The following is a 26,126-nucleotide window of genomic DNA, read 5'->3' on the forward strand; positions in this document are numbered from 1 at the left end:
GGAGAGAGGGGGAGACAAGACGTGGAGAGCCAGATGGGCCTTCTTCACAGTTCATTTATCAGACCTAATACGCGGGGCTCCGCCCTCTTCTCTCCCCCTCTTGTGGCTAAACCTCCATATAATTTGGTAATCATTTTCATTATCAGAGAGTGACCCTCGCGCCGCCTAGCCCGGGACGCCCAGTCCCAGCAGCTGCTCTTTCTCTGCCGTTTCCTACAGTAGACCCTAAGAACCTCAGGGTTGATTAGCTGCAGACTGACCTTTGGGCTGCGGAGGTCAAGAAGGGGTCAGAGCAGAGGGCTTGCCCAGTTCTTTAAAAGCTATAACAAGCTGTCCATCAGGCAGAGTGGACTGTATAAACAAAGCCAAATCTTCAGAAATTCGGTACCACTTCTGTTAACACTTACCCTGCATTCACACAGCTTCTCCTGATGTACTTTGGATCATTCAGCTCGGGGGGAAGTGAATAGACAGCCCTAATAAGCCTATTTGGAGAGGCTTGTTTATGGGATTACCGAGCTAGGGGAAGGAAACCCACAGCATTCAGATGTGCCTCTGGAATCGCGGGGTTGTGTGACACTGTGACAAACTTGGTTACCCCGAGTCATGCAGAAGTGACACTTTGCTCAAAAAGCTAAATTACAGGGAACATATGCTTTCAGTTTAAGAGAATTCAGGGAGTCCCAAACAATGGCAAAGCTCCTGGACTGACAGAGAGAGAGACAAGTATTTTAAAACCCAGTTACAAGTTCTGCTTTAAAATATTCTCCCTAACATCATTACTACAGAGGAACCGGCCGGAGCGGGGGGGAAGGGGGTGAGGGGCGGGGGGGAGGGGGGGAACCTTTATGACAACGGCCTTCTATGAAAGTCATTGCCAGCCACGGAGTCTCCGCTGACCTACATTACTTCAAGTTGTACTATTCATAACGCATTCTCCAACGTGCAATCGAAGGTAATTAGAGTCATCTGTATTTAACTTTCGGAGGAAAAAATTTCTATTATCTAATCTAACTGATCCCCTGATAGCTTTGATGAAAGTAAAATACTATAACCTATTGCTCGGCCTTTGGCGAGCGCTAATTATTTTCTGTCAAAGCACATTTTTCCTCGGTAATTCCAAAGTCCACAATGGGCCGGTCGTGAAAACGCAGGCGGCTCGGCGAGTGTGGCGGTGGATGTTTTATAACTTTCACCACTGCCCTCCTGATGGCCACTCGGGCCAGTGCCCGATCCCAGACGGCCAGAGGACGCTTTGATGAGGCAACGAGAGGTGTATGGTAACAGTCTGTTTATACAGATCATGTGGGTGAGTCTTTTAGATAGGTCACTGGGATGGGAAACATCAAATGGGGGTGAAGAAGAGGTTGGGGGGGGAGGAGGACGGTTATTTAATACTCTGAAGACACTTTTCCTTCTGAGCTCTCAAGACATGACCCTCTTGAAATTTGCTTTCAGGTGTTTAGTTTTAAGGGGGTCTGCAGACTGTCAGCTGCTAAAGCTCTTTCTTTTCTCCTCCCCTGCCACAAAGGACTTGAGAATTTGTGTTTCAGATGCTAGACTCCATCAACTTCAACACTGGCTCCAGCTCCTGATTAAATTGTTAGCAGTAAAGGGCCAGAAATGCTGAAACCAGACTCCTTTTAAACAGGCCATTTTGGGCATGTTGTCTGATGATTTGGGATACTAGGGAATTATTGTTAACAAACCAAATGCACTCAACAGAAGACATCCATCCTCAACATTTGGTCTCTGAGCTGTCTTTGGAGGGATGGCGGGGGCGGGGGCGGGGGCTCGAAGAGAGATTACAGGGAAATTCTTGCTTTCTTTCTCTCTTTCCTATTTAATAAGAATCACCAGGGGAAACAATATAAAAGGTTAAACACAGAGAGAAACACATCTTAGATGTCCCCACATGGACATTCCAGTATTTAATAAAATATACATACTTTAATGAATATATATGCTGAAGTTAGAATACAAGAAAAGTTAAATTGGAGATTATTTAATGACTGTAGCTGAAACTGTCATTTACTCTGATTTGACTACACTACAAAAAAGAGGGGAAGGGGCAAGTATCGAGGTGAATTTTAAAATTATTCTTTCAATGTAAGTCTGAATTTAGAGATAAAACACATACTTGAGAAGCCGCTTTCCAACACTCAGTTGGAACACACCATTTGTATTCTTACCTGTCTCCTTTCTTGGAAATGCTCACCTTCAGCCTTGTTTGGATAAACTGATTTTCATGATAAAGCCACCAATTACAAATTCTGTTGCATGGACCCACTTGAAGAAATATTAACATTCTCGACTCCCAGGCACACAGGATTTTTAAGCATCAAAAAAGACTCCAAGACAAAATTCAGCACGATCTTCCTGATTCCTCTCCCTCTTGCTGGGAGATGGATGATAATTCAACAATTTTTACCTACTGTTTGGGGGGAAGTGGTTCCGGCCTTGCACCCATCAATTGTTTTTCAAATAAGAGCATGATAACAGAATCTAGAGCACCCAAGCCTCAATTCTGTAAAAACCGATGATTTGTGGCAACTTTCTATCAGTAAGAGCTCTCAAACCACAGGTAAGTCCATGGGCAAAGAAACTAGGATGAAGCCAACATAATTCCTACTTGGCCAATTCTAAAGCTGGGGTTCATCATTCGACCACTTTCAAGCAACCTGCCTCTCACTGAGTGGTATAAGAGCACGGTGTGAATTTCCCAGACATCTGCCCGAACCAGGCAGCGACGTTCATCTTTAAAGTGTTGATTAAAAGCCTCCTTTAGCATCAGGTACTTCTATACTACATGCTCAGGATGCAAAATTGATGCAAAACGTTACACTCGGGGATAAATCATAGACACCTACCGATGACATCATGGTTCATTACAATGAATGGAAGGGCCATGCGCAGGAGAGCTAACGCTGGCTGATACCATCTGTAACTTGCTGACTTTTTATGGCCCCTCCAATGAGAGGAGTGGGACCCATCGTGAGGAAGGGCTCAGCTGAGTACAGCTCTCGTTTCTTTCGGGGACAACAAATCCCACGTCATCAGAGAACTAACCTGGCGTGCCACTCTCTCCTCAGGTTCTGACGGGTAGTGAGAGAGGCAAGGATGGCGGTCAAGATTTCATTCCTTTGTTCCACGGGGACCCCCTCTCTTCTAACTTCATGAAGCACAGCATGCGTCTAGAAGGAATGGTCCAAAAAAAGAACAGGAAAAATTAATAAGAATAATAATAATAAAAAAAGCCCATAAGCAAATAAGGACAGTAAATCAATGGCTTTTTTATTACAGTTCCCCTGCTAACAGATCAATACAGTAAATGATGGTCAAAAATGGCCAGCATATATTTTGTATTTAATCAATGTACAAGGCACATAAGGTAAACTCTAAACCTCCATTGCCTTAAGTAACACATCGAGATGCTGTGTGTTCTCACTCTAATTTCCTCAGTGCACCGACGGTCTTTTTCCGGGGAACTGCCTCCCATGAGCTATTATTAGAAATGATTTTCACGTACACCTCACTGTGAGTTGTTTGTTTTGCCTTTTAAAAAAGAGCAGTCTCTGACTTTCGCTCGCTCTGTTTTCTGCCACCCAGCTGAGGATTTCTGTACTGCCTCTCCTATTGGAATCATTAATTTCTATTTCCAGCCATGCCAGCAATTTTTTTTTTTTTTTTTCTCACTCATTTTCCTTGCTTGTTGCAAATCAAGAGCTTCCAAAGAAAGAAACAATAAGAGCACAAAAATCAAATTCAGTCTCAAGGAGTCCTTCCAGCTTTAGAAATCCACGACATATTTCAAAGGATATGTACAGGGATTCTTGTACACAGCAGACTTCCGATTTGAGAAAGAATCACTTACTCAACAGTCACGGCCATGGTCCTTAAGAGAAATTAGGTTCACCAGTGAGTATAAAAACACTCCAGCTTCTACCTAGCATTGGAAAAGGTCAGATGGTGCTTCTAGAAATAATGGAAGCCCTCCACAGCACACGCTGCTCACTCTAATAAGACGCATTACATCCAAACTCAAATTTGAAAGTGTCATTTCAATTTTATCTACGACTCACTCCTGTATGCTCATTTTGCACGTATGTGTTTTAAACATGCAAATTCATATAACATAAGAAACAATTAAGAAAACAACACAGGGTATTCTATTGGCAGTTGAAATGTGAGTGAGCAAATGCCTTTTGAGTTTTAACGATAGAACTTCTCGTCACACATATTTATCTTCATACAACTGGGATAGAAATCTTGAGAATTTAGACATGTTTTTCATTTAAAGTTGGTGTGGCTTCTTTGGAGATGTTGTACCCAAAGCAAATGCTAAAAGGAATGAACCTGTTACTTTCTTTGTACCGGTCCTTCTCTGACTGACGTCAATGGCTTCATTCACTTAAGAGCACACTCACAATTTTGTTCTCATGTAACTTAAAATACTACTTCCTTACTCCCCTGTGGCATTTTGCAGTGTATACTGAATGCCTTCTGGGACAACCTTCAGGAGAGGTTAGTGAAGATCTGTTGTCTGGCTGCCTCCTACCCAGACCCCATCCCTCTTTCCTGTAACAACATCAAACCTTTTCTTCGGGAAGTCTTTTATCGTATGCCGTCTTAGATAGCCTGCCAACTAAGTAGAGTGTTCTGCTCTCTCCCATGAAGGATGAGGGCCAGGTCCAGATTTGCTTTTCCAAGCCTTGAGACACTTAAGAAGAATGACAAAGAAAGGGGGAATAATTGGAGGCCACGGATAAGTTTCCTTAGTTCCTACCAACCATGGTCCTCGAAGTATTCCTGGTTTCCTGAAATTTCTGAGCAGAGATCATTCTTCTTCTTTTGATACCACTGAGTTATCCAACATCCTTTGAATCAAGTTCCATTTTGTTCGAATTCACCAGAATTCTGTTTCTGCTGCTTACAATCAAAAAACCCAAACTGGGACAGAAAGATAGGAAATACTATTTTCTTTGTTAAAGGATCCAAGATAATGTGACTAGCACTAGCCCAGAAGAGGACCCTGATCTCTGCCTCCTGGGTCCAGAATTACATCGACCAGACCAGGCAATGTACCCAGCTGGACACTCTGAGCTTCGAGGGCAAGGACATTTTTAGGCCTCCAGGACAGAGAGGAATATTCATTTTTCTCTAGATGCTTCTCCAGCACGAAGCCTGGGCTCCAAGTGGCTCAAGCAGGAGCTGCAAATCCAAGAACCCACCAGAGCCAGAAAGGTAACATGAATGAGTTTAGGCAAGATGACCCCATGAGAGCACATGCTCTGTGAAAAAGGCAGTTACTGTTCAGCAACAGCCAACTCTGATATCAGAGGTCTTGAGACCTCTGAAAAGAGGTCTCCATGGCACCAGATTCGTGCATTTTCAAAATAAACAAGAAATCTGTTTTGATTTTTTTTTTTTTATGTGAGATCTCCTGACTTTTACATGTTGGAAACTCGTTTTGTTAAACTTTGAAAATACCATGTGGCCAAACAAGAAACACCAGTGACTGAACAAAACTCAGACAGCTGCTCACTGGTGACCTCTAACATTAAAGATGTCTAATTTCAGAAAGGTCCTGGCATCAACGGGTATTCTGAAAACAGCATTGCTCTTTGTCTGAGGTACTTGACCTCAGGTACTTAAAGTTGGAAGGAACCTCAAGAAGTCTTGTCGTTTATCACTATGTCTGTAGGAACTTACTATTTTGCCAAAATAATAAGCAAAATATTTCACATAGAAGACAAAGTACACATCTACATTGACTCAAAGGACATCAAAAAAATAAACTCAATTCTCCTTCTGACTGTATTAAAATAACTTTTTAAAAAAGTCATTTCTCTCTTCTTTACCTTTTGCATCATTTAAATTTTATCCAGAGGCCCTTGTTTTCCCTGATCAGCCTCTTAGTGGGGAAGGAGAAAGGATTTAAGAAAGCAAGTTTTACAATGTCGGGGATCCTGTCTATTTACTTCATTACTGCACCCCCGTGCTTGCCTAATGATTTTTAATAAGTATTTGTCAAATCAGTAAATAAGGAAGGAACTTGAAAAACAAGTACTGTAAAAACTAAGAACAAGAGGAGACTGTCTTTTGAGACTTTACTATTAGGTAAACTTATAAACTCATCAGCTAGGCGACAGTTACCTGCTTTAGCAAGGAGCTCTCTCTCCACTTGACAAAAGAATCCACTTCTAGGTCTATTTAAATAATTCCTGCAGTGTAAACTCTCCCGAACTTCAGTCATTCTAGCACAGTCTCAAAATTCTTGCCCCGTTTGTGTATGAGGTATACAATCTGATATTTTTATTTCAAATGATCCACCTTTTAAAGTATAAAATAAATTCACTTCAATAGAAAATAGGAAAACCAGGGGTACCTGTCCTAAATTAAAAGATAACTGCAAAAATATCATTAAAAACAAAGCTGTATGTTGATTTCATTCTAGATAGATGTTGCTTGCTGAAGGTTCTGGAACAGAAGCCTACTGAGTTGTTGTAAATGAGGCCATCAACAAGTCTTGGTGAAAGTTAAAGACATGAAGACCTCCTTGACACAAAGATGTGGACTAAAAAGGAGCTGCAAAGGGGGGGTCCACTTTCTCACAGTGTGGTCCCCACACTCTGTGGAGTCCTGGAGCGCCACCTAGCGTTTGTCTGGCTAACACCCATGGTCCACACCCTGAGCTCTGGATGCACCACCTTACTTAAAATGATTTTCTGACACCTTACAGACAAATCTCTTTTCTCCCCAAATGTATTCTTGCGGGGAACTCAAGATATAAAACAAAACAAAACTGGAGCGGTTCTCTTTAAAGAAGCCTCAATGGAGGACCTAAAAGCTCCCTTCGTCATGGGGCATCTCTTCAAAATCCCAAGGAACTGTGAAACACAAGTTGCCAACCTCAACCCAAGAGCATTTAAAAGAGTATTCAATTTCTTTGAAGTTTATACATCGCTGGTGGGAATGCAAAACAATGCCACTGTGGTAGGCACTTTGGCAGTTTCTTACAAAGTTACACATACACACTTAACATATGATCCACTAATCCCATTTCTAGGGATTTAGCTGAAGAAATGGAAGCTCATGTGCACACGGAAACCAGTGCAAAAATGTTCACAGCAGCTTTACTCAAAAGTGCCCCAAACTGGAAACAATCTCAATGCCCTACAAAGGATAAATGGATAAACTCCTTGTGGTACATCCATACAAAGGAATACTACTCAGCAGTAAAAAAGGACAGGCAACTGATAGAACGCAGCCACTTGTTTGAATCTCAGTCATTATGCTGGATGAAAGAGCCTGGTCTCCAAAGATTAAACACTGCATGATTCCACTTACTGAACATTCTGGAAAAGGCAAATTACAGGGACAGAGAATAAATTAGTGGCTGCCAGGGGTCAAGATGGGTGAGGGTTTGTTATAAAGAGGCAACATGGGGCACCTGGGTGGCTCAGTGGGTTAAGCCTCAGCCTTCAGCTCGGGTCATGATCCCAGGGTCCTGGGATCGAGCTCCACATCGGGATCTCTGCTCAGCAGGAAGCCTGCTTCCTCCTCTCTCTCTCTGCCTGCTTCTCTGCCTACTTGTGATCTCTGTCTGTTAAAAATAAATAAATAAAATCTTTAAAAAAAAAAAAAAGGCAACATAACGGACTTTCTGGAATGATGAAACTGTTCTTTACCCCCATTGTGGCAGTGGTTATGTGAGTTTATACATATACATTAAAACTCTTAGGACTGTATATCCCAAAAATTCGAGTTTGATCATATAAAAATCTTACAAAATTTAATTGTTAAAACTCCTTTTCATCACATTTTTAGGACAAGAAAGAATGCAGAAAGCAAACGTCCATCTAAATACATCTAAATAAGTAGTTAGTAAAGATAGAACTATATCGAGATTATGAAACAAACTGTTACCAAAAGAATCTTTTCAAGATATCAGAAAAGGATGGATGAATTTAGATTGAGCATTCAGACTATACTAAAATATAGTATTTCAAAAAGTTTAGAGCAAAAAGAAGTCACTGCACAAAAGTTAATTTCAGAGGGTCAAAGAGCATTCTTTTGATAAGACTCAATGGTGATTTTTTCTCCTCGTATTAGTGTTGGCTCCTAAAGGGTTGACTTTATGCAGGAAATGTTAGTAGCCCATTTTCCCATCAGTAGTAACACAGAACTGTCTTCAAACAAGTACCAATTTTTTTAAAGATTATATTTATTTGACAGAGAGAGACATGGCAAGAGAGGAAATACAAGCAGTGGGAGTGGGAGAGGGAGCAGCAGGCTTCCCACCAAGCCAGGAGCCAGGAGCCCAACTCAGGGCTCAGTCCCAGGACTGGGATCATGACCCAAGCTGAAGGCAAACTGAGCCACCCAGGTGCCCTGAATGCACAAATTTTTAATAGTCTCCTGTTACCAAAAACACATTCTCCTCTCCTCCCCTCAAAATAGAGGCCAAGTAAACCAGGGCTTTAGAAATCATGCTCTGGGGGTTAGATTTCATTTCACTAGTAACTCTTTTTCAATAGAAATTGATGAAAGTGCCGGCCAATCAGGAAAAGACAAAGAATATTCCTTTTTTTTCTTTTAAAGATTTTATTTATGTATTTGGCAGAGAGAGAGAGAGAAAGATCACAAGTAGGCAGAGAGGCAGGTGGAGGGGGCTGGGGAAGCAGGCTCCCTGCTTAGCAGAGAGCCTGATGCGGGGCTTGATCCTAGGACCCTGAGATCATGACATGAGCTGAAGGCAGAGGCTTAACCCTGAGCCACCCAGGCGCCCCAAGACTAAGAATATTCTTAAGGCTGCTAGCTGTTCAGAGCCCAGCTGTCACCTCCTAGCTATGGGCCTTTATCCCAACTCCAAAATGGCGATGACACCAGAGCCTCTCCATGAGTTCTTGTGAGAAGGAGGTGCCCAGACATATGCCACTATGATCAGTATTGTTTAGAACCCATGAATCAGTCTCATGCTAGGTTGTACTGTTTTAATAAAAACACTCCGGCAAGAGTCTGTGACATCACATGAAACATTTGAAAAGGCAATCAGGCAACCACTGAACAATTATGAGCAGAAAAAGCCTCTTCCAGGAGCTAGAGGCATATCCTTTTGCATCCCCCTCGTGGTAGGAAATCTTTACTCCCCTGCCAGTGGGGTTTATTTTTAGAGTCCATACTGGTCTTCCTTGATGCCTCTCTCTCTAACGCTACCACCCAATACATGTCCCGACCTTCTTCATCTCCTCTGAGGGTGGGGTTCCTTAACTGTGGTTGGCCCAGGGCAGGAGCCCTGGTTCTCAGCGGAAGGCTTCTGTTTGTTCTCGCTGGGGGTGACCCCTGCTCCAGTGGCTTTAAGGTTCCCCTATAGACTGATGACTTTAAGCATGATGGAACTCTAGCCCCATGGAGCCCAGGACTGCCGATCCCTCCTTAAACATACACTTCAAACGTGAAGCCTCGACTTCAGCCTGTCCACATCGGCACTATTGTTGCCCTCTCATCACTTCCCTCCTCATCCACCTGCTCCTTCTCCTGTATTTCCCTAGAAGGGCAAATGGCACCATGGTCAACTCCATTGCCCAATCCAGATGGCGAGGGCTCATCCTATTGGCCTCCCTTTCCTTTCCCTGCACTCCCAGTATCTAAACTTTAAATCCTGTCATTCCTCCATGTTCAGTAGGACTCAAACTTATTTTTTCCTCACTGCCGCAGGCCGAGTTCAGGCCCATCTCTCATCTGCACCACGCAGCGGCATCCAAACTCGCCTCTCTGCATCCATCTCACCACTTCACGAATGTTCCTCCCCCAAGAGGGCACTCTCAAGGTCAAAGGAAACAAGAAGCTTCAACCTCCAAAACCTCATCTAAACCAGAGCAGCTCTGTTCGTCTGCCCCTATATGCCTCACTTATTGTCATTTGAGACCAAACCAAACTAAACCTAACAAAAAACCACCTTAATGTTTTAAGAAGCCAGAATTCTTCGCCTGGCCAAAATAACCACAGCAAAACAACGCTCCTGGTCACTGTTCCAATTTGATCTCTTGCCATCTTCCAATCCATTTAGCCTAATGTCAGTTCCCTGAAAATACACGACTGTTCTACACGATACATTGACTGGCTGTAGAAATGGCTAGTCATGACTCATTTTTCAAGAAACACCTCGGATAACACCTCTTCTATGAAGTTCTCCGTGAACCAAATCCTTGCACCGAGATACAGAGAGCTGGTCGCCCCTCCTTACGTGGTACTGCCGAACATCTCACAAACCACGCCACGACCTGTTGCTCTTTCCTCACTGGATGCTTCCTCCTCCAGAGTGGGGGCTCTGGTAGAGCAGAGAAGCCCCCGCCCCTCTCCTCCTGGTATCCTCCAAGGTGCCTACTTGGGCACCGTGTCATGAAAACAGACTCCTGAGAGGTGCTTGTGGAATAAATGAAAGCAAATGACATGCCAGAGCATGTCTGCTGAATGAGATGAACAGTCAAGCCACAGAGGACTACTCGAGATCAAAACCAGCACGCGAGACAAGCTCCAGTTGGATGCAAACTGTACCTGATGAGAATTCTAAGAAAAACATTATGGAAACTATTTTTCAACAATGGGTTCAAGAAAACTAAGACTATACAATCCCTGGGTGACCACATAGAAGGGCGATACGTATCTGGAAAGGTGTATCTCAAAATACATCTAGAAGTTTTACTCCCACTGGGATTCCCATGTAATCTTTCCAGACCCTCTTAACAAGCCAAGAAGTCTCCTTTTCTCCATCTCAAAAAACAAAAACAGAACTACTTTGGACTCTGGCAACCCACAGCACCCTAAGGACCTCTATGAACTCCCTAGTGTTTTCAGCTTCTCCTGGCTCAAAACTTTATGCACAAAACCAAAGTAAAAAATTCACAACCAGAGAGGACAAGGAAGGGGAGGGGAAGGGAGGGAAAGAGCAAAGTTGATCGAGAATGAAAAGAAGAAACGCCTAAACTCCAAGGTTCTAAGAAGCCTCGAATTTGGGGCGCTCGGTGGGTCAGTCAGTTGGGCGGCCGACTCTTGGTTTAGGCTGAGGTTGTGAACTCAGGGTCATGGATCCAGGCCTGTGTCAGGCTCTGCATTCTGTGGGAGTCTGCTTGAGATTATCTCTCTCTCAGCCCCTCCCACGCATGTGCGAGCACTCTCCCTCTCTCTAAAGTAAATAAATAAATCTTAAACAAACAAACAAACAAAAAAAGTCGTCTCAAACTTCGGGTAAAGTTTGTCATTTGAGACCAAACCAATTCTGAATTTACTCAATTAAAACTGAGCAAGTCACCTAATTCTTGGTGGATGTATTTGTAAAGTCAGCAATTGCCAGTATGTCCTATTTCTGGGGTACCATCAGGAAAGCACGTACAGACACACCTACAATATACAGAATTTGTAGTATACAAGGTTTTTGGACAGGAATCACACTGAGCTTTAAGAAGAAAATTACAGCATTTACTTCTGACTAATAATTCAACAGAAGTCTTTCATCTTTTGGTTCCTTTCTGACATGGGGTAACAGCTTCTGAAATTCTGGTTTAATCCGTCCTTCTTACAAATCAGAGAACTCTGCCTAAGGAAATGCATGGGAACAGGAGCATTCCACAAACGTGGCTGGTAATCCCTCTGCCTTAATTCATTTAACAACAACAACAACAACGAATCTGCTGCTGTTTTTCCAATTTCAAAAGCCACAGAAACACCAGGATGCCAGAACTGCCTGCCTTGCCCACCTCCCCATCGCCCCATCCTCACCAGCGCCAAAAAAGCAGAACCCGTCATTACAGGGAAAATGCCCCCCCCCAAACACTTTTTATGCACAGAGCGGCCTCAGGTTCGGGCTGTATTTCCCCTCTGCACACACAAATTACAAAGATATGCTCGGACTGATAAAGAGGGCTAAAGGTTCAACTTGTGAAGAAACTTGGTTTAAGATGTTATCAGCTGGGAAAGCTATTTCCTCACATCAACACTGCCACGGGCTGTCAAAAACCCAACCAGGGCTCCCCTCTTCAAAAGTCCAGGAACACTCCCCCCCCCTTTCTTTCTTTCTTTCTTTTTTTTTTTTTAAAAAAAAAAAAAAAGGAAAGAAAAAAAGAAGAAGAAGAAGAAAGGCCCAGAACCCACTGAGATAGCCTTGGTTCCATCAAAGAAAGGTCGATCTCAGGTCTTCCCTCATTTACTGATTGTCAGTTTAAGAAGGCTCTTTTGTGAGGCCTCTGGAGCTCAGTGCTGAGTGAGGCCTTCCCATTTGCTAAATCAGACTGGGTACCACCGAAGAGCTCCAGCATGCTGGGACCCACAGCCCAGCAGAACAAATAAACACGCCTCGCAGCCTTTTTGCCGCCTTTATCTCCCTCTCCGGGAGCAGGAGGGTTTTGGGGGTGCTAATGTTTACACTATGTTAAAACTTTCTTTCCCCTGTTTCCTGAATTTGAGAAGACACATCCTGGATGACCTCGGCTGGGAGATAACACCGAGTCACCTCGGGCTGCCGCGTCTACCAGCCCACTTCAGGCTGCTGTCTGGGGCCTGCTCCTTCCCGCCTCCCCGCTTCATGGCAGGGCTCAGCAAGGAGAGACGCAGAGGGGCTGGACTGTCTTGAACAGAAGGCACAAAGGCAGAAGTCTCCAAGAGGCTGCCCGCAAAGCAGCCTTTTACTTTAGTCCCACCGACGGACCCACTTGGTTCAGTTCATCCCAAAGACCCACGTGATTTGAATGAATATTTCAGTGGAGTTTTTACCAAAGGAGCCTCAAAAATATACTAGGAAGCCATGACCTCTTCCCATCATGTGCTGTTGAACTGGGGGTACTCCTGGGGAGTAATCAAGGATGATGCTGGGGGGCAAAGAATGCCAGGAAAATGCTCCCTCGCTCAGCTCCCTCGTCTGTGAAGGGGGTGTCTGCAACAGCACCAACTACCCTTTCGATGATTACATGAGAGCATCCACTCTGAAAGCGCTTTGCACGATGCCTGGCATGCACAAAATGCTCAATGAATGTCTGAGATCTGTCATCAGCAGCATGACGTGCAAAACAATTCGAGGAAAAAAAGATCCCATAAGATACATATACCATTAAAATAAATACATATCCAAAAATACCACAGCCATGAATCTGAATAATTACTGGAGCTTTTTTCCCCAGAGCACTTTCCTAGAACCTCCCATTTTTCTTCTGCTACCAGTGCAGAAATCAGTCTGGATCGTGTGTTCCACAAAAGACGCTGGAACCACAGCAGCCGGGCCTGGGACTGCGCGAACGCACGGGACGGTCATGGTGGTGGCTGTGGGAATGGGCAGGCTGCTGGAGGGAAGGCTGGCCTGCCGCGCACGTTCAACGTGGGGTGCTGGGACAGTGCACGGAAGCCGGGCCGTGGAGCTCCGGTCAGCGCTGTCAAGGATGCGGATGATGGTGAAAAACCATCCGTGTATGTGTCAAGGAAGGAAAAAAATATAAGAAAGGGAGAGAGGGAAAGAGGGGGGAGGGAGGGAGGGAGGGAGAAAGAAAAGAGGAAGGAGAAAAGAAAGGAGAAGGAGAGAAGGAAGGAGAGAGAAAGAAAGGTGAAGAGGGGGAAAAAAGTGTTGTTTATAGAAGCCAGCTGCTCGGGCGCCGGCGCCAGCAGCCCCCCCCCCCCCTGCAATGTTTCCCCTGCAACCCCACTGCCCCCACTGGCACAGGTACAACTAAATGTTGACTTCAATGCTTCAGAGAGCATTCGACTGATTTTGTCCATGATTAATTGCCAAAGACATGGCTGGCCATATGGAACAGAGAAAGCATCAAGTAATTCATACTTCTGTATGTGATCGCTTGGCCCCTGTTGTTTTAATGTACAGGAAAGAGCTAGTATAGCACAGCCCTGGTGTCTTGCCCCTGACAGCCCATTAAGAAATCTCAAAGCACCTAGTCGAAGTTATGCTGTTGGCTTTTCAATAGCAGCCTAATAAAACAGAAGCAAAGCTTTCCAACTAGTCTTAAATCTTTCACATACAGTACATTAACTACTGTGGCTGAAACAACGGGCTTCTTATGATAGGAAATGGGATTTGATTTCTAGTCTCCGCATACTTACTGAAAGCCTTTTTTTTTTGACCTTTATGGAGTTTACAAAATCATTGTTCTCCACGCCCCCCCACGCCCGCCCCTGCTCTGTTTTCTGAGTAGCCTAATAGATTCGTTTGCTTCTGAAGAGTCTGCTCTTAGTCACTACTGCACGCGGTCTGGATCATAAAGCTGATTCACACACGGGTGGAAGAAACGGCATAGTTATCTCACCAAGAGAGCCCAGGAATCGTTCTGGCTTCGGAAGCACTAGCTTTCTTACAAAACCAGAAGACAGCGAAAGCTATACAGTGGCGGGGGCCGGTTGGGGGGGGGGAGCCTCACAAGCATACTCTTATCACCCTCCCTGTCCCATCATTCTGTGAAATGAATCCACTCGTACTGGGAAAAAAAATACACTTATTTTCCAGATGCTCTACTGTTGGCCCTGGGTGACACTCCATGCCAGACGAAAAGGGGAAGGTGACAGCCTCAGGTGCAATTCTGCCCCTACTTGCAGTCTTTTAGCTCCGTCCGTTACGAAAATCTTTGCAGATTATTTTATCTATGCAGAGCTGTTATTTTCAGGTCGAGGGGAATGCACAGACATTTCCGCGATGTTTTCTTTCCAGGATTTTCAAAGGACAGCACTAAAAACGGTAATATCGTCACCGGTAGTTTCCTTTGTCAGGTCGGAGGTGTGTTGGCAGGGGATGACTTTGTTGGCACTTTTCATGAGAAAATATTTATACAGTGCTTTATGTCTGAGGATTTTTAGGTGCTGAAATTATCCTACCACCGGAAGACACCATATACGGGAAATTCCACCTGACTGCCTGTTTATTAGCCGGAGCATAATTGTCTCTATTGCTGAAGAGAACTAACAGCCCATTTAGAGCTCTAAGTAACTTCTCTGCCTCTCCGCCGCCTCTCCTTCCTCGCAGCATGCTGGTACTTTCCAGGATGAGCAACCAGTTCAGCAAACAACATCATGAAACAGAGAGTATGAGCAAGAGGCTCAAAAGGAAAATAAAAGAGACAAAGGCACTGAAACTGACTCAGTAATGGAGCAAGGAAGACACACCGCAAGATTCCTACAAAAACAGGAAAGCGATCTCACCCACCAGTATGTGACATATTTCCTGTTTTATTTATGAGATGCTCCAAGGGGGATGAGGGTAATGTAATTCCTATTTTACAGATGGGAAAACTGAGTTTGGGGAGCTGAAATGCCCAAGAGTAATAAACTTCAGGGCCAGAGGTGCCAGCGTGTGAAATCTACATGCATGTGAAATCTACGTGCCTAGCTGACTGCTCCCTGCAGTGAAGGTTCTAACAGATGTCATGTAACAGTATCATATGTAATATACACATAGAGTGAAAAGAAACATATATGAAAGTACCTCGCTGAAATCTCATCCAGGGACACAAACCCCTACCTTAGCCGCCTCACTTCAATAAAGAAATTTAAGAGCTTTAGACTGCAGGCACAGCACACAGCAATCCTCCCTGGACCCAGAAGTAAGTGTGGACATCTGCATACATCTCACATAATGAACACGAGAAGGACAGCCAACTTCATCCCAGTTACTTCCCAATCTGACAGTGCCTGGCCTTATCTGTGTCTTTTCATCAGAAACTATTCACTCCACAAATAAAAAAGCAACAAATCTCCCAACCCCACGACAACATACACCTGGCCCCCCAACTCCCAGCCACCGCTTCTCAGATTCTCCCTGTGCTAATCTAGTTGTTGGCCTAACTGTTCGTTGGAGGTGAAGGATGGCTAGCCACGCTGAGTACTTCTAACTCATCCACTGGGCACGTTTGGCCTCAAAGTGGCTTAGTGGCTTCCCATCCTTGGGCAAAGTGAAAAGTCACCCAAGACCTCCATCAGATCAGCTCTCCCCTTCCCCCAAACAGCAGTAGCACAAAGGCTGAAGGGCTCTGTCATGCACACTGGATTATATGAAGTGTAAAACATTGGGGGAGAGGGGAAGGGGAGGGGAGGCCTTTGAAAGGGAACTGGGGAAAAAGAAATCACACTTGCAAGAGGACCCAGCTGACAGCCCAGTCCCTAACAAGTGAGACAAGTGAATATGTTTGGAAACATTGTGAATGCAAGAAGAGTGCGGGCCTTTTGTCTGCGGCCCTACAGTGTGTCTTAACCCAACTGCTGCCTGCCTCACTGAACATATGTTTTCTACACGAGAACTGAAGCAGAAAAGGCCCTTTGTTATAACTTACTCCTTTGTCTCTATCTGTCCCCCCCTCCTTCTGCCCACCCCCTCTTTCAGTAACATCCAAACCAAAGCCCTGGTGGAAACTTTAACTGCCCGTGAGAGGGAGGCCAGAATGCCCAGCCGGAACCCTTCTCCTGCCCCCAGGCCTAGAGAACTGCTCTCCTCACAGCGGCCAGGAGCAGCAAGAAGGTACATTTATTTATTTAGTGCCACTGTGTGCTCGGCGTCGCAACAAGCATTTTATCCACATCATCTCATTTAATCCAAAAGTCACCATAGGTGAGGTGCCTTTATTTTAAAGATGAGGAGACGGCGGCTCGCAGAGAGTAAGTAACCACCCAAAGCCATAAGGGGAAGGTTCAGTTTTAGATTTGTGGTGCTGGCAATGCTTTGGGGACATTTATCAAACAGGGGTACAGAGCTGGAGAGAAATGTAGATGTAGGATTTGAGGATGTGGGAAAATTTACATACACACACACACACACACACACACACACACAACCATTCTGCCCTTTAAACTAAACGTCACTGCGTCTGAGCTGGGAACCAGGAGGCAGAGAACTCAGAGGCAAGTAAAGCTGATGAGGCTTCCTAAATCCAGCCTGCGAAGAAGAGAAGATTGTAGGTCTCTCTTGTCCTTGTGGGTTTTACCACGGGGAGGACAAACACAGGCTCTGGAGTCCCAATCCCGCAGGGGCTTAGAGCTGGCTATGAGCAAGTGACCTCTCTCTCTACACCTCAGTATTCTCATCGGTAAAATAAGGGTCTTCTAGCATCTACTTCAGAGGGCACACAGGGGTCAATTTTTAACTCCAGGTCCTCTGAACAGTGCCCGAGACGTGGTAAGGCCCTAGTAAGTGTTAGCAACATTAGAGTTCCACTTAAGCCACAGTAAAGGCACTAACACTGATCGCTTGTTTTTATACTAACCTAGGTCTGTCTTTCTCCATTTCCCCACTGTTCATGTTAACTGCGCATCTATACCAGATAAGCTAGTATCTTGTAGCCCGGACCCCTTTGGCTGCTGCCGGTGGTGATGACGGGTGACAGGAGCTACCATTAACCAGCCATTACCACATGCTAGGCGCTGCCCCCACGCACTGGATCACTGAATGCTAAAACGAAGCCTATGAGAGAAAGGGATTATCATTTCCACTTTGCAGATGAAAAGCCAGAGAGGCAGAAAGATTAAACAACTTGCCAAGTTTTCCACCGTGAGTCAGCAACGGAGCCAACCCTGGCCCCAAGCATCCGACTCTGATGACCGAAGCGAACATATGGGTAAACTGATGGATGTCACAGAAAGTCCATTCATGCATCTTATCTCATTTAATGTCATAGGAAGTCCTTTCGTGCATATTATCTCATTTAATCGTCACAAAACCTACGTGAATTAGGTAGAGCAAATATTATTTACCACACTATCGTACACGAGGAACCTGAGGCTCAGCTAAACTCAAGGACTCTTTCGGTATCACAGTTAGGATAGGAGCTGAGCCAGGACTAGCAACCCGGCGTCTTAACTCCAGGACCAGCGCCTCTGCGCTCAACGCACAGGACGGAATTACCAAGGGCGAATTCCCACAGGGTAAAGTCAACCAATCTGAGTCTTTGCTATCCAGCAGACATCCCTAATGTCATGGTACCTGGCCATTAGGTGCTTATAGTCGAAGTAGGAAAATAAAACACATACACAGAGTGGGGGCGAGCAAAGGGAGCTATAGGGAACAACTGTTGAATTCACCACAGCTCTGAGACTTGGTCTCGATCTACTCGACCGTCCTGTTCACGATCTATCATAACCTTAACCTTCCCATTTAACACTCATCTGGCTAAGCGGTCTTATCCTGTTCATTCGAAGGAAATGAAAACTAAAACGAGGACCTGCAAGGCCAAAGACAGAACTAATGAATTTCACCACATCCATCTGCCCGCTCTTAGAAAAAGTCTCGCTGTTCTTAAGATTCCTGAGGTCAGAAATAAGTCTCACAATAATGAATGCTATTGACGAGGTGACTATGAAAACTCTCAATGAAGCAACAATCTGGTGGGGAAAGATAATTCAGGGAAAATCACATGAGCAGAGTCCCTGCACTTGTCCTCTGATAATATCTATTTAAGACAAATGCAGTCCCTGCCGAGGACGCTCTCTGTAAACACAATGGTCTACAAAGTCTTCAGTGCTAGTGTGACTTGCTACCTGGCACGTATCTACTCAGAGGAGACGAACACACACACACACACACACACACACACACAGAGGCACACACACAACTGTGGGACAGAGTTCTCAAATAAGAATTCAGGACCTACCTAAGTGTCTATTAAATCAGCAGCGTAAGTACATATTACTAGTGCATCAATACTAACGACAAAAAAGGAAAACACTTCCCAGTGGCTAGAAAAATACAATCAGAAAGGTATTAATAACAGTAACAATTTAAAAAAGACTACCACTTACTGAACATCTATCATGTGCCAAGCCCTGCTGCTCCCCTTCTATGTATTCCTCACTGAATCTTCATAATAATTTACCGAAAGGGGCTTCACTATTATCTCAACGTATAGATAAGAAGATCAAGGCACAGAGATAGGACGAAACTTGCCTGAAATCACACAGCTGGTAAGTGGTGGAGCCAGGATTCAAACCGGGGCAGTCTGACAGAGGTCACTCTCACCCGCTGAACTCCAGAATGACAAATCACATACGGAGCACTTTCTGTGAGCCGGGGACACGGCAGCTCACTGAATCCTTCCGGCAAGCCGACGAGGCTGGCTGGTACCATTGGCAGACTTACACTGCCAGTATTTAATGACTGGCCCAGGATCTCCCTGCCCGTGGACAGCAGAGGAAGCGTGCTCGGCAGAGCGGGAGCAAATGATGCTAAGTTCTTGACAATGACTGCAGTAACAGACCAGGGTTCAGAGACGGTCTCTACCTGTGGAGGAAACAGTGGCTCGCTCCCTCATTGTCTGGAGTCCGTCCCCCGTGGACGCATGGACAGAAGAGCTAGGTCCTAGGGAACGGCATCGTTTCTGGAATCCGTGAGACAACAACCGAATGGTTGTTGATCTTCAGATCTACCAAACTGTCTTTCTACCTAGATCTGCTCCAGGCACCTCAGATTTTTCCTACCACTGGCAAGCAGTCACCATTAGACACAGAAGTGTGGCTTCAGCAGCAGGCTAGCTCTCCCTCGTCCGGAACAGAGCCAATGTTCATATGAACTATTCGTGTAAGAACACAATCAAAGGAGCATCCCCACATTTATCAGAATCTGTGTCTGGAGTATCTGGAAACAAGATACTCAGCTCCAGACTTCCCGGGAATTCATAAAACCAAACTTTCACGCCACTGCGTTCATTTGCTTAAATTATTCCAAATGCGATTTGGACGAAAACAAGCAAGCGGGACAGCTCAACGAGAACACAGAGGGACGTGGCACGTGAATGGGTACCTGGTGCCCTGCAGCGGGAGCGGTGGAGGGAATCTGCCCGAGCTCTTTGTCCTTTAATGTGTCCTGCATAGGGTGCTCTGAGTTCTAGAGTTCTAACTATATTTCATTCGTTCGTTTTTGTTTTTTTTTTAAGGGCAAAAACACGTGTAGTCAAGCTTCCCCTGTGCAACACCTTGGGGGTACAGACTGCACAGCGTTTAACCTCGGCTTTTTTTTTTTTTTTAAAGATTTTATTTGTTTATTTGATAGAGAGAGAGATCACAAGTAGGCAGAGAGGCAGGCAGAGAGAGGAGGAAGCAGGCTCCCTGCTGAGCAGAGAGCCCGAATGCGGGGCTCGATCCCAGGACCCCGGGATCATGACCTGAGCCGAAGGCAGAGGCTTTAACCCACTGAGCCACCCAGGCGCCCCTAACCTCGGCTTTAAACAGGTTAGTGCGGTCACCGCAAAGTTGCTGCGGGGGCCCCAAGGGCAACAAAAGCCACATTTCTGCTTTGAGTACTACAGTTTAAGACCCGCAACAATACTAGGGCTACTGGCACGAAATCCTGATGAACTCAAACTTGCTGCAGTCAGAACTGTTTTATGCCTTGATAAGCAGATATTACTGGCTCATCTTCTAGAGATAATTGCCTCTCCTGCCTTGTTTAGATGCTGAGATTAAACCGTTGTAGAAAAACTGGTGATGGGCACGGGCGTTTCCTGCTGGAACCGCCTCTGTGAGACCAAGCAGGGGACACTTTAACTTTGGGGTTTAGACAATAGGTATCCTGAAAGGGTTAGAAAAATGGGCAACAACTGAGCCTCCTCCTCCCTCCTGAGTTCAAGTCAACCACCTGCTGGGTATTTTTGTTTCAGTAACAAAGAAGCCTTCATGTCAGAGGCTCATATTTAATGTTTTGCTGCACCGACCCCTTTAGTTTTCGTTAACTCTTCAGGAGCAGAGAAAGAAATATTTCTTGCCTGGCGCACAGATAAAGACACCCACATACCTTGGGGACCAGCCCCCACAAATAAGCGGCCGTGGCTCTCTACGACCGTGTGCACGCCGGCACTCACGGGCGCTCACCTCCGTACCCCACCCCAGAGTCGGGAGATCCTCTGTTTCTATTTAAGAAAGTATTATCGGCCGCTGGGAGCCGCATAACATTTCTGATTTCATGGTTCACTACAGTAACAGGTGCTGGGGTAAACAGGAATGTAAAGTGTTAAAAAGAAAAGCGGGGGGCGCGCTTCAGACACATTAAGCAGCTTTAAACACGGACAGCATAAAGGGGAAAATTTTTAAGCAATTTGGTCGGGTCAGTAAAAAGTAACACAGGTCAAAGGAACAAAATGGTACCCAAAAATTCTGCCTGTTGATAAATGGGCCATACTGTCTTGTGGCCGGGCGCAGCACAGCCAAAGAAAGGCCGAGCAACTGTTGCGTGGAAACCAAAATATGCTCTCTTTGTGGCACCCTGACAATAAGTTACTTCAGCTCGGTGAACGCGTGAGGCCCCCATTCTCCCCGTATGGGCGGCTGGGGTATACATTCGGGAAAACAAAAGGGTCCGTTTTCATTGTAACCATGCGGAAGGGTTAAGCATTTGACCTTCAAGTATGGTGCGCTTGTGCTCGGTGGAAAGGTTCTTGACAATATATACAAGAATGACTGCTGTTAGAGAAAGGGGACACAATTAAAAACAATCTCAGATGCTTGTCGTACAGCTGTTCGAGTTTCAGCTCTGTCTGACCTCTAAGGATGCTCCATGTTTAACGGAGACAATTTAAGATATTTTAGTGAGTCCCTTAACCATTCAGCATCGCCATCCTTTCCCTGGGGAAGACCTACCCTTAAACACAAAGCGCGTTTCCAGCAATGAGATTTTCCACGGTGCGGTTTACCCTTAAAGCCAGTTGCCTCCTCAATCTGCCCTCCTCTTGTTCTCTGACCACCCTGAGGAGCAGTGAAGGGCCAGATCTTGCAGGCCCTTGGCAGGAGGCAAGAACATCTGACTTTGGAGGGCACCATTAGCACAATGCCTTTAAAACAGTTGTTCCTTATTTTTTTTAAAAAAAGCAAAATCTTACTGCAACTTACTTTCTAAAAAAAGATGTTACTGAGGAAGAGTTTTTACTCTGCTCAACAATCATCTAATTTATCTATTTATCTGAAAAGGAATTCTCAATATTTGAACGAAAATATGGTCACTTATTTTCATTCCACAAAGGGGAAAGCCCAGAGTCACCCCAAACAGAGGAACAGGTTAAAAAGAAGAAAGAGACAAAAAATAAAAAACAAACCCGAGCATGTCTCCCAAGCCAGCCAGAGAACATGGACTCAAAAGAAAGAGAAATTCTAAGGTAGAAGACTAACTCCTTTTCTGAGCTGAGGGGAAGTCACTGCCTTCCTGTTGTGGGATCTGCTCATGGCCAGCAGAAAGCTCAGAAATTCCTCCATAAGTAAGAGGGTCCCTGGGAAGTGACCCTGAGAAGGTGCTGCCCACTGCTGGGGCTGGAAGATGCTAGAAGGTGGAGGGGCTGCCGGCTGTCCAGGAGGAAACCATGGCAGCCTGCTCCCGATTTGAGGAGCAGAGGCTTCCCACTCATTGCAAAGAAAGGAAGTCATACCGAGGTGAGACAAAGGGAAGAGACAGGCCAAATCTCGTAGAGTGGGGCACGGGAAAGTTTTGCTTGTCAAACACACTTTAATCTCTAAAGTCACTGGGCTTTGATGTTGCCCCCAAACAGAAAACCTACACGGTTTGCAAGATTTACAGTGTTTCTAGTGGGAACAGTTTTCATGCTCTAGGGTTTTCCCTTCAGAGATTAAGGTTTATTTTATCCCTGATTTTCAATGTGCTTTAACTGCAACAGCCTCATCAGAGACAAGGACATTTTCCTGCCCTCTGACTCATCAAATACACCGAACTTTTATTCGTCAAATCAAGTTCGTTTTTCAAGGAACAAAGCTGCTGGAGAGGATCCAAACTGTGGGGTAATCACTGTCAGTCTGACAAGACAGAAGCGTTTCTTTTGCAAAGAGTCAGCTCCTAAGAGAGATCACAGAAAACGGCACTTAAAAAATGGCCACACTAATCTTTGTATTATAAAAAGACCACACAACTCAGTTCGTGAGTTGAAATGAGGAGAAGCAAAATAGATAGGAAAGAAAGAAATGAATCACCACCTTTGCCTACACATCTGAACCCACCACAAACCCTAAGACTCAACTAATTGTAAGTCGCAGAGAACAGAAGTAGTTGAAAAGGGGGCCACTAGAGGTATATACAGTTCACTGGAAGGAGCTCTTAGCATTTCACCTGTACTCCTGTTTTTAAGCTGGATGTGATTCTTCTGGATCCAAGTGAGACTTGCCCTGTAAAGCTAGAGCTTTGTAAGGTACTGGGCTGAGAAAGGGGAGGCAAAGAATCAGGGAACATACTTCAGTAATTCCAGCTCGATTTAGGAAAAGGGCAGGTAGGAACACAGAATAAATCACTGTTTGGATGCTGAGATACCGGCTTTTCAGCACGGTACTTCTGCTAACTAGAACGATCCTGTCCTCCAGTCGTTCCTGGTCCTGCACACCCCCACCTCTAGAAGGTTCTCCCCTCAACATTCTACACGGCCGTAGCAGTCTGTGGAGGGTAATTCTTTTGACATGACAAGGGATCAGTCACTTCTGCCAAAATAAAAGGCGTGACACGAGAAAGTGATCCCCTCCCACACACACACACACACTTCTCTACACACAGGCTCAATAAAAAAAGAAGTCTATTCCTACTTCTAGGAATGGAAAACTTAAACAAACCCCTTAGGTGTCTTATTCGTCATGATGCTGATGGGAGACGCTCCTTTTCCCCTGGAGGGTGCCGACACACCTCTCGGCACTAACACGCAAGACCACAGACCCCATGAGGGAGGGGAGAGACCTCACACCAGCGCATGATGGGCAGAGGCTACAGTATCCCCCAGGCTTCCTGTCTACTGACCAATCAGCCCTTCTGGAGGTTACGGCTTGAGGTTGCCTGAGGACACACTTAACCGCAAGTGGGGTTTTACTCAAAACTGCAACGATTTGCTCCTTCTCCCCGTGCCCCTGGTGACCCTATAAAAAAAAATGCCCAGCCATTTTCCTCGGCATTTCCCACAATAGACGCACACTTGTGTGGTTAATGAAGGGATGGCTGTCCCTTTGGGGGCTGGCCTCTTCCATGCAACTGGCAACAAAACACACCTTGAATTTGAAGAGAGCCATCCTGTCCTGACGATATTGATTTCTCATTTCGCTGCACAAATACTACCGCAACTTTAGGCCTGATATACAGCATTAACGGTTTCCCGGGCCTTAGAGGCCAAATTCATCACAAAATCAACAATCTGTTTTTATGCCACCAGGGTTCAATTTTCGTTTTCAACATAAATTGCGAAACCACAGCCAGCGCCCAGTGCAATTTGGGAGATGCATTGCTAAATTGCCTCCCGTTTGTGATTTAATACAACAATGGTTTTGCAAATTAAAATGTTTACAGCTTCAGGTAAGCCTTTCCGGAGTCAGCTACTGGGCAAGGGACTAGTCTGTCTGCGGGGCCGATATCTGGAGGAAGGTACGAGAAAGCTAATGGTGACACCCCCTGCCGACTAAAATGTGTTTCTTCTCAGGCACCCCGGGGTGACCCAGACACACCTCTGGCTGGCAAAACTGCTCTGAAAACTTCCCTCAGCTCAGACCACAGAAAGGCACAGAAGGGTTCGCCTAGCTTCTCCCGCCTTGCCCTTCTGACCTTTCCACTCAACTGAGATTCTTGCCACACTGAATGCACCAGAAAGGTTGTTCTTGACTCTGCCAACTTCTCTGCAGGGCTCGACACCAGTAATCTCCCTCAATCCCACCATCGACTCCCAGTTTTCTTCCCATCTCTCCAAATGACATCTCGGATTGCTTCCCTGGCTCTGCTGTACTTGGCTGAGGTCATGCTCTTTACTCCCGAACCTACGTTCTTTCTCACACACTCTGATTGCTTCGAATATTGTCTCTCTCTGTAGGTAACAGCCACATTTAGTTGCTTCCAGCACAAATCCCCACAGGAGACAATGCTGCCCGGCACGTGGCCGGCCCAGAAGGAATGCCTCCCGAGACCTGAATCCAACTGCCAAATCTACACTTCGGTTCTGACATCTCTACCAAGCTCCACACCACTATTTCCAGATCTTCTTGGATGCTCTCCGTGCCCCTCAAAGTCAATATGCCCTCCGACGTCCTCCTCTTCTGTTCCTAAGCTTGGTAAATGGTATCATGACCCACCAGTAACCAAGACTAGATTCACCTGTGAAGCTGCCTGTGAACCCTCCCTCATCTCTCAGCTGGAACTTCCCAATGATGGTGAAGCTGTACGTCCTCTTTAAAAAAAAACTCAGGAAGTCAGCTCTCCCTTTTCTTCCCTCCATTACTGTCCTGGCTCAGCACCTCATTATTTCTCCTCAGAATATGTGTAACAGGCCTTTGTGGCCCCGGCCTCTCCTCTCTACCACCTATGTGCCTCCAGCGACCATTCTGGAAATGGGGCTGGCTGCCCCCACTGCCCTCTGCAAAGTCTTTGAATCCAACTCCCGCCACGATCTCCAGATTATAGGCCGAATTTCTGAGCCTATCAGCCAAGGCCCTTCTTGAGCTGACCCCATTCTCCTCTTTCTGCTTATTCTCTGGTTCCTAGGTGCCTGTCCTCCTGCTTTCATTTCACCCCAAACAGGTACCCGAAGCACAGCAGGTTACAAGGTGTGACATCATTTCTGCCAATGTGCCCTAGTACTCTCCGGACCATTGTCCATTGCCTAATGTCTGCCCTGCCTAAAATGGGCCCAGTCCCTCTTCTTCACCTATGAGAACTCTGCCTTCTGAAAGTTAGTTCGCTCTTCCAGGCACCTCGACAACAACAACAACAAAAGGCACCTCCACTTCCATGAAGGCTTCTCCACTTCTTCTCAATCTGACTTATATTCTCTGGGGCACCCTTGCAACATTTTGTTTCTACCTCTCTTTCCCCATCTCACATCAAGCCCTTCATATGTGTGTGCCTATCTCCTCATAGGCATGTTAAACTTCACCAGTACCTCAACTCTTGGTTTTCGTCAATCCTTGACACATGAAATCTTAAATAAAATAAAATAAAATTTCAATAACTGTTTGTTAGACTGGACTGAGCCTTGCCTGGACGTTAAGTCCCTCTACTAGATGCCAGCTGCTTATGAAACATAACTTTGTCAAAAGACTTCATGAACCCCACTACAGAAGAGGATGGAACAATCATGAAATGGCAATCTGGGCACCACCCCAGGCCGGCTAGTAAGAACAAGTGGGCTAAGAGATTC

The 26,126-nt window shown here is 45.4% G+C and overlaps 1 protein-coding gene across 1 annotated transcript in view; it reads right to left on the minus strand.

The window, feature by feature from the left end:
• Nucleotides 1–26,126, minus strand: part of FTO (FTO alpha-ketoglutarate dependent dioxygenase) — a 373,822-nt gene that overhangs the window by 156,684 nt on the left and 191,012 nt on the right. The window contains exon 8 of the mRNA XM_044256132.1: nt 3,070–3,194. Within this exon, the coding sequence (XP_044112067.1) occupies nt 3,070–3,194 (125 nt within the window). The remainder of the gene's footprint in view (nt 1–3,069; nt 3,195–26,126) is intronic.

Source organism: Neovison vison, chromosome 7 (assembly GCF_020171115.1).
Source record: "Neovison vison isolate M4711 chromosome 7, ASM_NN_V1, whole genome shotgun sequence".
Classification (NCBI taxonomy): domain Eukaryota; kingdom Metazoa; phylum Chordata; class Mammalia; order Carnivora; family Mustelidae; genus Neogale; species Neogale vison.